At 41.9% G+C, this 16,901-nt stretch overlaps 1 protein-coding gene across 1 annotated transcript; it reads left to right on the top strand.

Annotated features, from left to right (window-relative positions):
* The first annotated feature begins 65 nt into the window (after positions 1 to 65).
* On the top strand, positions 66 to 12,476 carry LOC102219333 (exocyst complex component 3-like). Its single transcript, XM_005807102.2, has 13 exons — positions 66 to 241; positions 2,230 to 2,799; positions 3,299 to 3,513; positions 3,912 to 4,662; positions 4,759 to 4,873; positions 4,964 to 5,074; positions 5,168 to 5,268; positions 6,029 to 6,139; positions 6,227 to 6,362; positions 7,493 to 7,615; positions 7,737 to 7,892; positions 8,819 to 8,940; positions 11,355 to 12,476. Exons 2-13 carry the CDS (start codon positions 2,255 to 2,257, stop codon positions 11,668 to 11,670), a joined length of 2,802 nt encoding a protein of 933 aa, XP_005807159.1. The 5' UTR covers positions 66 to 241; positions 2,230 to 2,254; the 3' UTR covers positions 11,671 to 12,476.
* The last annotated feature ends 4,425 nt before the right edge of the window (positions 12,477 to 16,901 follow it).

The following is a 16,901-nucleotide window of genomic DNA, read 5'->3' as shown; positions in this document are numbered from 1 at the left end:
GCTCAGTGGTGTAGGTGAGGGGGAGGTAGGGGTCTTTCCTCAGGAAAACATATCACCTTCCACCACAATAGAGAGCATCAGGAAGCCACAGGCAGCCCCATTGCTCTCTTGAGTCACCCAGCACTTTCAGACACGCTCTTGCACTCATCAGTCTCTCTCACACACACTCAGCCTGGCAGCTCACAAGACCAGTACTCTCAAAGATGACACTGAACTGAAACTCAGCACAGGCAGTGTTCAGGTAAGTCCCAGATGCTTTTCTCCTGACTCCACCAACACAACTGACCTTTCAATTAAGGTGTTACTCTGATGATGATCCGAATCGTTTATAATGCTGTTATAAGTCTTTCACTTACCTCGTTTATATATTTTTAACACATCTGTAAATTGACATTCGCATTGTTTTTTTGTTTTACAAAGATAAGAATAATGAAAATAGGTAAACAAAACAACAACTATAATCACTGCCCTGGTTTGTGTTTTGTGTCTCTGTTAATGCTGTTTTTTTACTCTTCATGGACGATTTCTCTCCATAAAGAGTAATCCCAACAAATGATTTTTCACTCAATAATGATCCTGATTCAGGTTTCTGTATTTCGAATCCTAAATCATACACCTATTTGATCTTTATTGTACTGCCTTAAAATGTTTTTCAACCTTACTTGAGAAACATTTTAAATGTTTCCAGATCTGGACCTGGAAACCAGTCTTCAGATGTGTATGTAAAATTATGCACACTGCATATGGGAGGTAGCTTGTTGGGCAGAATAAAATAAAAATTTAAAACCAATCTGATGATCGAAAATATATCAGTAGATTTACATTTGTTTTTGGTAAAAAGTTAATATTTTTGTATGTGTAATCCTTTAGCTACCATTTATTTTACAAAAAATTTATAAAACTAAAGTTATTTAGTCTGAATAATTCTTATGGGAGCTCCAGACTGAGTTAACAAAAAAATGTAAACAACAGCTCTGAGTTCATTCATAACACAGCTCTGTGCATTTAGTAACATGTCTGTGTCAGCCTGTTAGTATTAGAGCTATGAATGCTTTGTTTATTGCTAGTAAAGACAAAAACAAGAAACAATAGGATTCAGTATATGCGCATAGCAGTATGTTTGTTTAAGTGGAGCCTTGCAAACAATCAGATGACTCCCTTTGAAAAATAGCATTAATTACTAGAAAACATTAGATGCATTGAAACTGAACCCCATTTATAAGGAACAGTTGAAGGAATAATATTTGGTAGTAATAATTTGTATTTTATGTTTTGTATTTCTAAAGATTTGGGATGGTGTGCGCACGTGTGTGAGACCAAAGTCACAAACTTACAGAAAATATTGAATTATTTGTCCTCAACCTGTGACTGCAATTGCATTGGTGGTCATGTGGAAGCACTGAGTCTAGTAGTTTATGATTAGCAATATTCCAATGGATTGCTAAAGCTTTTCCCCTTTGAGTTTGCATGTTTTCCCTGAGTCTTTGTGGATTTCCCGCCGCTGCTCTGGCTTCCTCATGCATTCCAAAGACATGCGTGTTTATAGGTGATCCTAAAATGGCAGAGGGTATGAGGAAGAGTGTGCATTGTTGTTTGTGTCCATGTTGGACCTGCACAATTCACACCCAGTCTGACACTGGATAAGCAGCTAGTAAGCATAATGTAGGCACAGGAAATGTACTTTACTGAAAAACTCTTTACATATTTTTGCCTTTAAAAATCAAGCTCTCTTTGAGGATCACAGGATAACACATTATTGAGTTTTTGCAGAGAATGATTATTTTACTTTTTCACAAAAACATTCGCATTTTATTAATCGTCCAAAAGAAAATGCAGTAACAGGCCCGTCACTTTGGGTAAGTCGCTTTCTAGAACATTCTTGTTGGTTGTTCTCCAAAAGCTGCAGGTGGTCCAACACAAATATTTTCAAAACGTTTGTCAGATAAGATGGCAATAATTTATAGCTGTGTTTCCTATTTTCTGCATTGAGGAGCATTACATAAGCACTCTATAATAGAAAGTTTTTGATTTCAATTATATAAACTGTTGTCTTGCGAAAGAATGTCCAAAAGCATCAAAAATGTGTTTGGATTTTACATCATAGTCAAAATAATAATAGTTAAAAGAAACAAATGAACTGATTGAACTTTTTTTTTTAACCTTTACCCTGGATGTAGTTGTCGTGCCACTGAACAATGTGACTTTATCTAAAATGTTCTTGTTTTGCAGTTGTTTTTAAGGATCACCTGCAATCATGCCTATTCTAAAAAAGCTCCCAGGAAGATCCAAGAGCTGTCATGAGTTCCCTAGAGTAAACGGTGAACTGATCCTGCCTCGGCTGGACTTGGACCTGAGGGACCTGAATGATCTCAACGAGCTGAAGGAACTAAAGGACCTGAAGGACCTGAACAAGAACCTCAACCCCTTTGAGGATGTGGAGTTGGACGAGGACGAGAAGAATGGGGGCGACACGGGCCTCTTCATGGGGGAAGTCAGGGGGAACCTCCAGCTGAGGTCCTGCCGGGATGGAGAAGAGGAAGAGAACGAAGTGAACGCAGAGAAGCACGGGGCAGGGAACCCCAAAGCGAAGCCGCTCCGGGGGACTCTGGAGCGGATCTGTGGAGTGTCACCCCTCAAAACCCTTGGAAAACTGGGGAAGGGTCTTCGCATATCAGGACGACATGTGTGGGGGAACAGCTTTCCCCACTACAACCATGGAGACTCAAATACACTCCCAGCAGAGAAGGAGAAGAAGAAAGGGCTGCGAAGAGGCTCGGAGGGGATTATGACCCTACTTCGGTGAGGAAGGGGTGCTGAGGGGAGTCGGATGGGGAACAAACTGCAAAAAAATATATTGTTTGAGTCGTGATTGTGTGACTTTACAACAATATGGCTTACTTTATTGGTACACATACGTTTGTCGGTCTGTTCAAAAAATGTTGGATAAGCTTGAAATAGGGGCAAGTACTTTAGTTTAAAATAAAAGTAATGGAAGAAACGAAAAATTGAGAAATTGTTCCAATAATGTCTCAGCATCATCTAGATGAAGCTTAGTTCAAAGGTGTGATGTAATGTTGTTGTGGTGGCTCTATGGAACCTCTTTTGTTTTCTTCTGACATGTTGTCTACTTGCTTGGCTCATTGAATTAGTCTATCCTCTGCAGCACCACACTTTAGCAGATGTGTGTAAATAAGTGCCATTCCAACCATAACAGCAAATACTGTTTTGCAATGCACTAAGCAGTCCTTAAGGAGGTCTTAATTCATGTTCTGTTGTCGCTGCTGTGGATGCGCTCCAGCTTCACAGGTCGCCGAAAGGAGGAGCGCAGGGAAAGCCTGCCCTGTGGGGACCTGTGCACAGAGTGCGAGGCAGAGGGATCCAGGCGACCCTCGTTTCTTAGGATCAGCTTGGGCAAGCTCAAGAGGGAATCCATGTCGGACAAGGCTTCCCAAGAGGCCGACGAGGAGGAGGTAGAGGAGGAACCGGTGATCAAAACCAGAGAGCCCCTGTCAGGTAAGAATCAAGGAAACAGCATCAGTTCAGAACTTCCCGTTCAAGGTTTATGTGTGCTTCCTGTGAGTCTAAGACAACGCTCTGATTAGGTTGAGAGGTCCCCAGATTCCCGAGTCTCTCATCAGTTGACTGTCAGATCAGGAAATGATTGCACTTCCTCCCACCACACTTTCTTGTAAAAGCTTAACCACAAGCTTAACCTGTGGAACTTATTCCACAGGGAGCATTGCTTGAACAGAAGAATGTAGAGAATGAGCAGAGATAACCCAGTCTGTAGCTCAGACACTTGCACAGATACTCAATAATCATGAGTACAGAAAAGCATGTTCCTCGTTTTATCTGAATCCTTTTGAGTCTTGTCACTTAAACTTAGCTTTCTATTTGTTGCATTCCAACAGTTCTGGAGATTCTACAATTAGTCAACCACAGAGACCTTCTCTTGGCTGACACACACATTCTGGAGTTGGAACGAGAGTGTGAGCTCCTGTCTTTGCTGCCAGCCACAACTGCATCCACCCCTACTTCTACCTTAGGTCCCAGCACCCCACCTATTAGCCATCTTTTGTCATCTTCATCATTTGACGAGGCTCTCAGCTCTAATGCAACGCTAGACTCTAGCAGGAGGAAGGCTAAGGATGTGGAGCTCTTGTACGAAGCATTGCAGAAGGAGATGTGGGACGTGGTGAGAGAGTCGCTCCGCCAACCCAGTGCTGGCCCTAACCTTGGCCTAGTGGTGCTAGTGATCCAACAGGAGGAGCATGCCGATGCTGCCTGGGCTCTGAGAGAGGAGTCCAAGACAGAGCGAGTGAGTCCCAACATCCAACCCAGCCAGCGCCCTCGGCGGCTGAAGACCAAGTGGAGGCAGGCGGTAGCAGAAGCTGCGGACTGGAGCCTGCCTCACCAGGTAGACACTCAGGCAGGCCAGCTAGCCTCGTATCTGGAGCGTCTGAGGAGCCGGATGGTGGACGACCTGGACGCGGCCAGGAGAAACGCTGTGTCCATTTACCCAGAGGAATTTGCAGCCTTCCAGGTGTATGTGGAAAGTTACCATCAGGCCATCGCCAAACGTCTCCGGACCATCACCAGTGGGCCGCTGCAGATCACAGATGTGTACTCACTGTTAGACTGGTTTTACAACATCTACAACAGGTTGGTGACAACAGTCTTTACAGGATGCATCAGTCTGATGAAGATATACCTAAATTTCCGTGATACATCTTTTTGTTAATGTCTGTTTTCCCATAGGGATGTCTTAGGAACCATTGGCACCAGTACAGCCATACACTACTCTACACTGGAGCCTATTCTTCCTCAACAGACAGTGGACAGGCTGGAGGAAGACTGCATCAGTATAGTCAGGGTAAGAGGAAGATTTATTTATTTTTTTTATAGATATTCTTATGAAAAGCTGGATGGAAGATTTATTTTCATGGAACCTTTTTCTTTTCAGGATAAAGTGACAACAGAGCTGATCCAGGTTCTGGATGATGAGGAGAGGCGATGGGCCCAGACTCTACATATAGAGGAGTATCAGTCAAACCTGGCGCGCTCAGTGATCCAGGTACAGCGTAGCATCTTGGTATCTTTACCCAAACCTTCTTGCAAATTTCTGATTGAGAATGTAAATTCTAACCCTTATTTGTGACATTTCCAGAGGCTGAAGGTGGATTTGGATAGATCCACATCTGTGAGCCAGTTTTTAGGTGCAAGAGTTGCCCGCTGTTGTCTTATTGGGCTTGCTGACTTCCTCTACAAGTGAGTTCACATCAAACATGAAATTAGATTAGATCATTTATACAGGATGACAAGTTTTATCATGAGAATAAATATAATTTGGGAACCAGGATTAACAGTAAGATCACTTTAAAGCTATAAACAAAGCACAAACAGAACAACACTTCTAATTTTAGTTCACACTCAACATTAATGGGTTTGTTTTCATGATTTTAAGGAAACTACATTTTTAGTCTGATGTTAGGAATAGAACTAAGGCATTTGCACCAATCAGGCATAACATAATGACCACTGTCAAGTGAATAACACATTTTTATCTAATCATCATGGTGCCTCATCATGGTGGTTGGAATATACCAGGCAGCAAGTGAACATTGTGTCTTTGAAGATGAGGTGTTAGAAGCAGGAAAAATGAGCAAACGGTTCTTGTGGGCTGTTCATTGTCTGCAGTGGTCACTTTCTATAAGAAGTGGTCTAAGGAAGTAACAGTGGTGACCCGGTAACAGGGTCGCGAGGACAGTTCTCAACTGAGATTCGATTACAGGATCATGTGGTTAACCAAAACTCCCAACATGTAGCCACGATGTAAAACATCTGCACATTACTATTGGGTTTATTATTTCATGGCGAGTCCCATTGTGCTTAGAGCTCAGACAATTTCCACAATTTGTAAAATTGTTTACATATGTCTATTATAAGGTTCTTGGCTGATTGTTGCTGTTCATAGCTTCTCTAGTTGACATTCATTCAGAAATTTCTCACAAACCTTCCATGTTTCCAGCTTCCAGAGGAAGGTGGAGATGTTTCACGACACACAGGCAGAGTTTGGAGACAGAGGGGACGGATACGTGTCCAAGACCATAGCGCTGGTCAACTGCTGCCCTCCCCTGAGGTACAACTGTAACCATAGTGACATGATTTACTTGACTGCTGATGGGAAGGTTTGCGGTAAATAACTTTAATGTGCTACTTGCTGCAGGAACTTCGTGGAGCGTTGCAGGCAGTGCGACCCACAGGGCAGCGAAGAGTCAGCCCAGAGAGCCAGCTCTTCCCTGGACAGAGTCGTCAACCTGTCAGTGCGGGTTCTGACGGGAAGACTGTTTGAGAACATCAGGGTCAGCAGGAAAATTTATTCTCATTACTAAACATTTTAATATTCCAGCAGGATGTTCAGTTTCAATAGCTAGCTTTGTGAATTTCATTATAAACCCTAAGAGATTACATTTTTTAAGATCACCAGTTCTAAGATAATACTTTTTTATTTTACAAAACACTTTGTAAAAAAAGTATTTTTACAATACTTTAAAAAAAAAAGTATTGTAAGAAGAAAGTGCTTCCTTTTTCAGTTCTGGATATAGAAAATGAACTGATCTACAGTGGGTTTCATTTGAAAAAAAAAATCTCACATGTAGAAACGGACACATCAGATTCCACACTGTCATTAATAAAGATCAAAACACAAGATCTTTATACAGGCCTGAAGTTGCAAGTGAAAATCTAAGTACCCCCTATGATTCAAATGGCCTGCAGAGTCACTTTTATCAACAATTACTAAATGTAATCATGTTCTGTATGATTTCTGAGTCTCTCACATTGCTATATTTCAATCATAGCTCTGTTATTATTTTTTTGTCATTTTGTTTTATGCGGTTCTCCTAAGGTCCCTCACTATTTCAATCAGGACGAAGTCTAGACTTTGACTGTACCCTGGCAACACCTTAATTCTTTTCTTCTTCAGCTTTTCTGTTGTAGAGTTGTTGGTGTGTTTAGGATCAGGTCGTGTTGATGAGCCACTTTGGGCCAAGCTTTAGCTTCCAGACAGAAATCTGTCGGGAAGAATAAAATGCTCAGTGCCTTTTATTCTCTGAGTATATTTTAGTCTGATCTTGTTGTGAATGTAGCGAGAAGTCCACTTCTAGGAAGATTTGGAATTATATTAAATGTCTTCCACTGGTAAATAATGATTTCACAACAGTTAACACCAATCCAGGCAAGTGGGCCACAGAAGCTTGTAGTTTTTGATTTTTGCATGCTTGGTGGAAATCAGATCATTTTCACGTTGTCCTGCCACACGCAGCCCTAAAACTGGAAGAGGGCGTACTTTCTTTTTTTTTCTTGGCTGTACATGTATGAGGTAGCTATAAAAAGCATTCAGAGAGCTGTGGGGGTGGGTGTGTGTGTGTGTGTGTTGCAGAAATGTATCACGCTGCACTTTGTTAATGTGTTTCTGATCTGTTGTTTACAGCCTTTCTTCGACAAACTGATGAAGAGGAAATGGCTGAACAACACCGAAGCCTTTGAAGCCATTGAAGCCAGCACTAAACAGCACTTCAAAAAGTTCAAAAGGATGGATCCTCCTCCGTATCAGGTACAAAACCTTCACCGACCTTGTTGTGAAGTGGGAACAAATATTTTAAAGGCTTTTTTTTAAAAGAATTGAATGAATGGTGTATGTAGCAGATCATTGCTTACTTTTTCTAAACCGGCAGACACTGGTGGGTGAGGTGCATAGACGGATCCTGGTGGAGTACGTCCGGGCCATTATGCGAGGACGGATCATTTGCACCTCCTCCAAGATGAGAAAGAGGATGGCTTTTCGACTACAAGACGAGGCCAAGCAGTTGAAAGGCCTCTTTAGAGATCTGGTAAGTTTGATGTGCACGCACAAAACGACACGTGCTAGATTTGGAAGAAACGCTTTAGCATGGGGAAGTATCCATGACCAGCGTAAAGTTTACGTCTTTGGAGACGAGAAATGTTAAGGTATTCCAGGGGGGAGGATTCTTAAAAACAAAACAACAAGCTGGCGAGGGAGAAGGGTGATGGTGAGTGGAGATTGACCTCTGAACTTCCCGGGTCAGGAAAAAGTCAGACAGTGTTTATACAAGAAAAGAACATGTCTCAGTGATGGCAGCCCTGAAAAATGGCTGCCTTCACAAAGATGGAGATGGATGAACCGGGCTTACGTTAGCACATGTCAAAGGAGGGAAGAGAGAGTACAACAACTGGGCTTGACGCAGTGGCATTTGCCCCCGTTTTGGGTGCGAGTTCAAACAAGTGTCCGTCACCTCGGCTGACAACAGGAAGTTGCTGTGTTTGGAAGGAACTTCCTGTTCCTGTCAGCTGGCCAGCTTTGATGTGCCTCTGGCTTGGCCTTGATGGCCTTTCTGGGGACGGAGCCTCTGTGGAAACTGGGAACATTTGGGCAGGGGGGGAAGAGGATGACTTTTTAATGGCTGTCTAAAAGGGATGCTGTTATTTTTTACCGAATGCCGAAGTAAGGAATTAATCCCTCTTTTCCTGAGCGTTTGAGGGTAAAACAAAAACTCGGAAGACGGAGGTGGAGATCTGTTATTCACCAGTGAATTAAGTGTTTGACCTCTGGCCTTAGGAGGCGTTAATCTGTTTTTCCTCTGAAGTTGCTCTCTCTGGACTGCTTTCCATGCTTCCTCTGAAAGGGAAATGTTTAAGCTGAAGAAGCGTGGCGAAAACACTATTCAAATTTAGTCCAAAAAAAAAACAAGCTGATCACTTTAATGAGTTTGTAAAGATGCACTTTTCTGTGCTCCAGGAGTCAAATGCATCTTGGTTGGACAGCATCATCTCCCACCTAGCTGACATCATCCTCCTGGAAGACACTCCCTCCATCCAGATGGAGGTGGCTGTCCTGGTGAAGGAGTTCCCCGATATAAGGTGAGATCACAACCCGGATTTGAACTCCCTTTATTATTTCGTGCTTAAAAAACACACTCTCACCATGGCTTTGCTGACACTAAAATTACAAAAGCAAAACAAAACATGTATGATTTTTTTGTTGTTCTTCTTTGGATCAAAACAATGGGTCAAAACAAGGAAAAGGGCTGTGGAAACTTTTCTATATTAACACAAACTATTTTCGGAGATCAGCAAGGGCCTGGTTTAAAAATGGATGAGACAGAGAGGCCCCTGGGGGTTCGCGAGGAGAAGTTCCAGCTTGTTTGCACAGATTATGACTCAGGTGACCGTTGGCAACCTTTATCAGCATGTGACGTATAAGTCTCCGAGGAATAGACAGGAAGCTGCTGCCGAGTACTTCCTGTTCCTGCCACCCAGCAGGAGACAGACTGGTGCCACAATTAGAATTTAAAAAAGAAGGAGGTGTGGAAGTGGATAAGACATGGCACTTCAGACATAAACTCCTCATTCAGCCGTCACTTCCTTCTGGGAGTTTATTATAAACTACCACATAACAGAAATCTAATACATCAAAGAGGCCAGGTGTTCCTTAAGTATTGTGTGCTTCATCCTACTTGGACCACTGTCCATTCAGCTGGCGTAACCCTGGTTGGATATTTTTGCAGTTCATTCAGACTGGTTGCTTCCCTGGCAGTGACCCAGCTGTTAAGCATAGTCTGCAAGTTTCTTATTGGAGTAGTGTTCAAAGCCATTCCAAAAGCTTAATGTTTAGATTGGTTTTAGAATAAGTTCTGATGTGGGCTTGGGATTCTTGTCCTGTTGTAACACCAAGCTGTTGCTACATTCCAACCAACTGTTGATTTCAGGTGAAGATGACCTTAGAGGTAGTCATCCGTCTTCTTCCACTCTTTGAGTTTATTATCTAGCTATGGTGGATCTATTTCTCTAGTACTTAGTAGCTGCCACAGAATACCTGAACTTGCTGTGCTCACATTTTGACACCTACAAATATTGTTCTTGACCTTGTGGACAAAAAAACCCAATCATTGCCTTGTTTGATTGTCAGACTTTTCACTAACAACTATGTGATTTGTATTTTTGTGGAAGCAAGACATTTCCATCAAACTTGAAGGTGTTGATTTTGGAGCATCAGCTTCTTACTATGTCCATGGCATTGTAAAACCTGGGTCTCCTGGGTAAGGTCACTCCAGTTAACTTGATCCATGGTGGTTCCTGGGTTGCTCTAGGACAGGGGTGTCAAACTCCAGTCCTCAAGCGCTGCTGTCCTGCAGTTTTTAGATATGCCACAGGTACAAAACACTGGAATGAAAAGGCTTAATTACCTCCTTCTTGTGTAGAGGCCTGCTAATGGCCTAATTATTCTATTCAGGTGTGGTACAGCAGAGGCACATCTAAAGGTTGCAGGGCAGTGGCCCTCCAGGACTGGAGTAGGACACCTGTGCCCTAGGACATCCTACTAAATTACATATCACCTGAGGGTGATAAGTAGGGCCAGATTTTTGAAATCAGGAGTTGCACCAACTAGTCACCTTGTCGACTCTTTACTCTGCAATGACTTTTTACGTAGCAAGTCGTCTAGTCGCAATCATGTGACAAGACTGAAGAATTAGATGAGTTTGTCAGGCCGTGTGAATTGTAAAAAAAAAAGAAAGAAGAAATTTACCAAAGAGGCACTGCAAATTCTGGCAAAAGGACATTGCATGGCAATGTGGTTCGAGTGGGCATATAGAAGCTGTAAACTGCGGCAGTCCTGATTTTGACTCCTATTTTGATTCCCTTGTTACAAGTCTTTCCCTGCCTTCTTTCTGGACCTTTCCTGTCAGATTACTGTCAAATGAATAGGAATAGTGCCAAAAAATTCTGTAAAAAAAACACTACCGGAATAATGTGGGGCATGATATCAGGCTCTTTTTCATCCAACTGATCAGCGTCACCTTCTTGACAGTGTTGTCAACTTGAAGTTTGACAACACTGGCGTTCCAACAGCAAAAGGTTTGTAAGCTTGCTTCCGAGCAGGAAAAGCATAATGATAAGCTTCTGAAATGACTGAGCTCAATTTGGAGAAAACTGACAGGTGACAATGCTAAAAAGCACAGGAGACACAACCATTGTTGGTTTACTGGAATGGACCATCCTTTTTCCATCCCAATACATTACAATACATTATCAAAGTCCAAAATAAACAGGACATTAACGGTAATAATGAAAGTTCCTGACCGTAACTGAACGAGTCCAAATCAAATGTGGCGTGGCGTTTCCTGGTGCTCCTTCCCAGAAACAGATGCTTTGAGTCAGGGTGTTTTGACTGTTACTCACACTTATGACAGACATTGACGACACCGAACAGTGATGGTTTTACACTAACGCCATCCTACCGGCTAACTTCCTCAATGCCTCTTTCCGCCTCACAGGAAGAAGCACGTCTCCACCCTGCTGAATGTGAGGGGGATGACACGACAGGCGGAGCGGCAGGAGATCCTTAACGTTGTCAAAGACTTCGAATGCAGCAGCGCCCTCATCTCACGGGAGCGCGCTCTCTTTGCCGACATCCCCATCACGTCGGAGGTGCACTGCATCAGCCTGGGTCTCCTGCGCCTCGCCATGACCGTGTCCAACTGGTTCTCGGAGCACCGGCCACGGCGCAGGCACAGGATGAGCGCCCGGCATGCCACACCTCAAGCAGCTGAGACAGCAGGAGACGCAAACAAGCTTCATAGAGAAGAGTAGGAGCTTGATGACATGTACATGAACCTTTGATACCAAACAGTGTAACCAGTCTCCTAAAAAAAACTTGACCTCAGGTACTGCTGGTATTGTACATGCTCGCTGACATATCTCCATCTTTACCTTAGAAAATCTGAAAGAGATTTTGAGGTTTGTGAAATCAGTTTTTTGTTCTTGGTGTTGATCTTTACATGTAGAGAAGAAGACAAAGAAAAACAATCTGTGTTGTACTTTGTTGCTTTTTATTCTTCTGTAACTCTACAAAATTCATTAGACTATATATACAGTATAAAGTACATATTGCAGTGTATTAACCTCGTCATATTCAGATATCTACAAATCAGCATCATCTGCTTTATAATGGGACCTAAATTCACTCTGCATAATGCAGCTGAACTGTTTTTCTGTGACTTAAAGTACTAAGATTCCTGGACAGATGGGCTGGCCCCCACAGAGCCCTGATCTCTGCATCACAGAGACACTCTGAGCTTTCTCAAGATGAAGCTTGCAAGTATAGTGGTAGGTGTGTGTAAGTGGACCAAGAAGACTGTGCTGTTTCAAAGGCAAGGTTGTTGTTGTTTTTTACCCCCCTTTATGGCACTTTTCTGGAAGGTAATAGAACTAAAAATGGTTTTTGCTTTAATTTGGAGAGAGTGTTCTCTTTAACTTGGAGGATTGATTTTGTTGTTGTAAAGCAAGATGGTGTGAAAATGTATTGAACTCTGACTGTGAATGAAATGGATTAATTGCCGGAAACATAATAAAAGCCCATTGACTGGGCAGAATAAACACGTCTGGGTTGTTTTTGGTTCAGATGCTCTGACCTGCGTCACAGTTGATAAACTGTACCATCGGAAAGTATTCACACTCCTCCACTTTTTCCACAATTTGTCAGACTTATTCAGATCTCGACTTAAGGATAGTTTTAAATAATTTACACAAAACAACTCATAATGACATGAATAAAACCAGTTTTCAGGCATCTTTTAAATGTTAGAAAATGCAAGCATTTACAAATAATGGGTACAGTGGGGCTAAAATCTGTGAATACTTGAGATCCCCTCTAAAAATGCCTATTTTTAAAATTAAAACACTGAAATACCTTAATAATGCCTTGGTAAACACAGTGGAAACTGTCTCAACACTTCCACAGAAGCTAACATCAAGTCTCTGTTATATCTGCTCTTGTGGATACAGCCAATCAGCACCAAGGTAAAAACAATGGCGGTCCTGGATTGATTGCTTTGAAAATGCCAAGAGCATGTCACTTTCATTTGAATGTTTTAGACATGGTCAATGAAAGAATCTGTGATTAGGCAGATTTTCTATGGATAATTATAGAGATATGACCCACAGAAATTTAGGACAATTTGCAAACGTTGACTCACAAAACAGCAGGGGTCCACTGTACAAACATAAATATACCAATTGTTTAAGGTTTTATTGAGATAGCTTTGACCCTGTTTAAAGTCTCAAATCTGGGGTCTCTCTATAGGCTTTGTACACCTGCGTCTTGGTTCTTTCTTGAAGAGTCCCTCTCTCCCTTTCATGCAGCCATGTCAATCGGTTCCTACTGCATAGAAGCATCTCCTGAGCACGAGGCTGCCATTACAATGCTTGACAATATGGACAGTGTCAACCAAGTAAAGAGTCGTGGCTGATTTTCTCAAGATATGCCACTCAGATTTTAAGCCATCACATAAGAAAATTTTGTTTCTCTTGGTTTGGCCAGCAAAATTTCAAACCCAACACATTTTCCCTTTAAGCTACTCTATCATAAAGGCTGGATTGTGGGAGTGCGTTAACTATGGTTGTCTTTTTCTCCTGTTTCCAGAAGACAAAAGTGCAGCTGTCCCTCAATGACTGCTGGGTTCTTGTTCGCCAAGGCTCTTGAACTGGGATTGGTCACTTTGGTTGAGCAAGATGATAAAGGCAGGGTCAACATTCATCCATCTCTTTAAGTCCATCTCGGAATGTTTGTTGGATGCTGGCAGATGTATTTATATTTGGTAACTTTCCATAGCATTGTTATTTGCCATAGTCCGGTGATGGAGGTGGAGCTCACACAGTCACACAGTGCATGCTAGGTTAATTAGTCACAAAATTGTCGCTAGGATTCATACGTAGCTACTTTTGTTTGTCTCCACACTGCACTTTGATGACTGGTGATCAGTCCAGGATGTAAGTGCTCCCCCTGCCCCCAATTCTGAGTTTTTTATAAGTTTAAGAAATGTTTAAAAATTTGTTTTCAGTTTGTGATTATGGACTGTTTGGGCCCATATTTATTTTATTTTTATGGGTTTTTTTCAAGTAAATCAATGAAATGGATTTTGGAATAAGAATACAAAGCAGCAAAAACGTGTAAAGAAAAAAAAGAAATGCAAAGGAGTGTGAATACTGTCTAATGGAACTCTATGTATTCTGTTTTCCTGAACAATAAAGAGATATGTTATACCTCAATTACTGCTTCAATCTTTATTTGAGAGTTTGCAGTCTGGAACCCCTCATATGTGAAACAATACACATCAAGAGGCACTTTGACAGAAAGATAAATGCCGGACGGACTGACGCACAATCTGTGCAGTGCCTATATATACACACATACTTTATGTCTTTGTTGTTTATCTTAAGGGCCTGACTTTTTTTTTCAGTAAACAGATCCTAAATTAAGGGGCTCTGCCACAACAAAAGGGGTCATAGACCCCGAGGCCAACAACGGGATAGTTTTTGATAAACAAAGATTTCCTGTTGTCCACTGAGGTGCCAGCGGATGCTTTTATTGGAGCCAAGTTTACATTTGGCACCAGGAGGAAACTTCCCCTCTGGTTCAGCCGGGGAGCTTTTTCATGTCTGCGCTGCTAGTGGCCTGTTCAGAACAAAGCTGGCCTGCCTCACTAGGGCTCATTCTGCACACTGACCTCTCCAAGTCAGCACTTCGAATCTGAATTCAAATGACAAACTGGAAGGTAAAGGGGCCAAACACAAGGATTCATCCTCTTTGAAATCCTTCAACAGTTTTCATATCATGACCACAAAGTTGATTATTTTTTATTGGGTTTCTATATGATAATCCAACATTTAGTGGAAGAACAAAAAGGTTGAAATCTGAAGAGTTTCATGCATACATTATGTATTGACCACCATTTCCCTTGATACACCTTAAAAAATCTAAGAGTCCACCTGTATGTAATTTAATCTAAGTCAAGTCTGTTATCTGAAGGCCTAAGAGGTCTGTTAGAGAATGTTAGTGAACAGACAACATAATAAAGGCACTGCATTGCACATATCAATGAAAGATGATGTAGCCAACCCTACCTTCCATTGGTCAGCCTTTGGATTGATCCTACAGACTGAGAGGTACTGAAACACATTGTAGGGTGACATAGGGTGGTTGTAAAGAGTTGAAAACTTGTGTGGCAGGACCAGATAGGTTAGGGTTATACAATGTTTGGATAACAATACCCCAGTCCCACCTTGGTTTCGTCTGTCTAAGGTAGAATATTCATGGTCTAACACATCCACTGGTTCTGACATCAGTAAACAATGACATTTGTGCAACCCATACAGTATATCAGGCAACTGCATGATAAAATCACCACAGCCGAATCAATTCCCATCAATTGGTGGCAATGCTGTCTTCAGTGTTTACAAGGCATCCTCTGTGTCTAGTCCCCTAGACAGAGAGGGGACTAAACTACAAAAACTATTTATGTTTAAGCATTGAAAATATGGCTTAAGAAGCAGTAGGTGAAAAGACATCTTGGCAAAGTTGTTTATAGTTGTCTGGATATAGTTAAAAACTGATTAGGTTTGATCAAACGGATCAGAAAAATCTGTCTTTCAATGGTTTTGTATAACTGCCTGGGGGCTTAAAGAGTCAAACCTACTTTTGTAGGCCAAACTGAAACAAGTAATAGCCCACCTCCCACACCCTTCAGAATATCTCCATTAATCCTCACAGTAGATAGATGTCAACAGCTTAGAAGTGTAAGTGTAACCAGTATTTAACTGGTCGCTCTGAAAACCTTCTATAATGCTGTTGCGCCACTTATGTCATTTGTTGGTTGCTGTAGAAGGAACAGTTCCTAGCAAACGGAACCATTTCGTATAGATCTCAGTTCTACATGAGTGATACATTACATGAGAAGTAATCCATTCTTGCTCACTATGCTTGTTTAACAGCACTGTCGTCATACAGCAGGAATGTGTCTGGTGACTACAAGCTGTGTAGGCTCTATTCATGTGGAATTAGAATGTTCTCTATGTTTATGTTGCTGTTTTGTTGCAGTTACCTCTCAATTTCAATCTGTGCCCAATGAAGCCTGGTTCTGCTGGTAAACTTTCTCCCTACTGTCACCTCATCCTTGGAATAAACTGAATAGAATTCGATGAATTTCTATTGATTTGTTTGTACTTCAAAGTACCTTGAAGATTATTGTTGATATGAATTTGCATGATGTAAATAAAACTGAACTGGTTCCATCAGGTTCCATAGCTGCCAGGTAGAGGAAGGTGCACCACCGTCTAGATAACAATGGGTTTCATTTGACATATCAAGTCTTGTCCCTTAGGCTTTTTCCTGTAATCACCAGCAGATTTTACATCTCGCTGACCTCTCACTGCTCTCTGCACTTGTTTTTATTTTGATGTGTTCCAAGAATTTGTGGACTAGAACAGGAAGCACATTAAGTAAAGTTGGCATAGGTTAAATGTTAAGTTTGGCAGGCTGGTTTTTCAGTCAGAACTGTATCTAAAGGCATTATCAAACATCCTTTCTTATAGCAGGCAGTTGGCGGATGCTATATGGCAGTTTTCCAAATGTCCCAAGCGGGGATTTACCATCCCTGACTGAGAAGGACAGATTAGCCAAACTCTTGGAGGTTTCCCTCGATCAAACTGCTGAAGGTGAAACGGTGCACGATATCACAATGCAATCCCTGGGAAGCACTCCCCTGCTTCCTCTCATTAACACTGCTCTGCAATGGAAAATCCATCAGGCTGTATTCAGTGTTTGTTTTCGGAAGCAAGCCGTGCCCTGCTTTGTTCACACTGTCATGCACTTTTAATGCTTCCACTCTTTTCTGCTTGTTTTTCATACAGCTTTTAGTGCATTATTAAGTACTCAAAAGGTTGCGCAGTTCTAAGCAAGAGGGCTTGTTTAGTCTAGACTGGCGATCAAAACTACTTTGACTTAAGTAGCTTCTACAGATCACTTGCTTATCCAGTTTGTAGAA

The sequence above is a fragment of the Xiphophorus maculatus genome, chromosome 11 (genome assembly GCF_002775205.1).
Source record: "Xiphophorus maculatus strain JP 163 A chromosome 11, X_maculatus-5.0-male, whole genome shotgun sequence".
In the NCBI taxonomy this organism is placed as follows: domain Eukaryota; kingdom Metazoa; phylum Chordata; class Actinopteri; order Cyprinodontiformes; family Poeciliidae; genus Xiphophorus; species Xiphophorus maculatus.
Note: the sequence above shows the minus strand (reverse complement) of the source record. Positions and strands in the feature narration are given on the sequence as shown.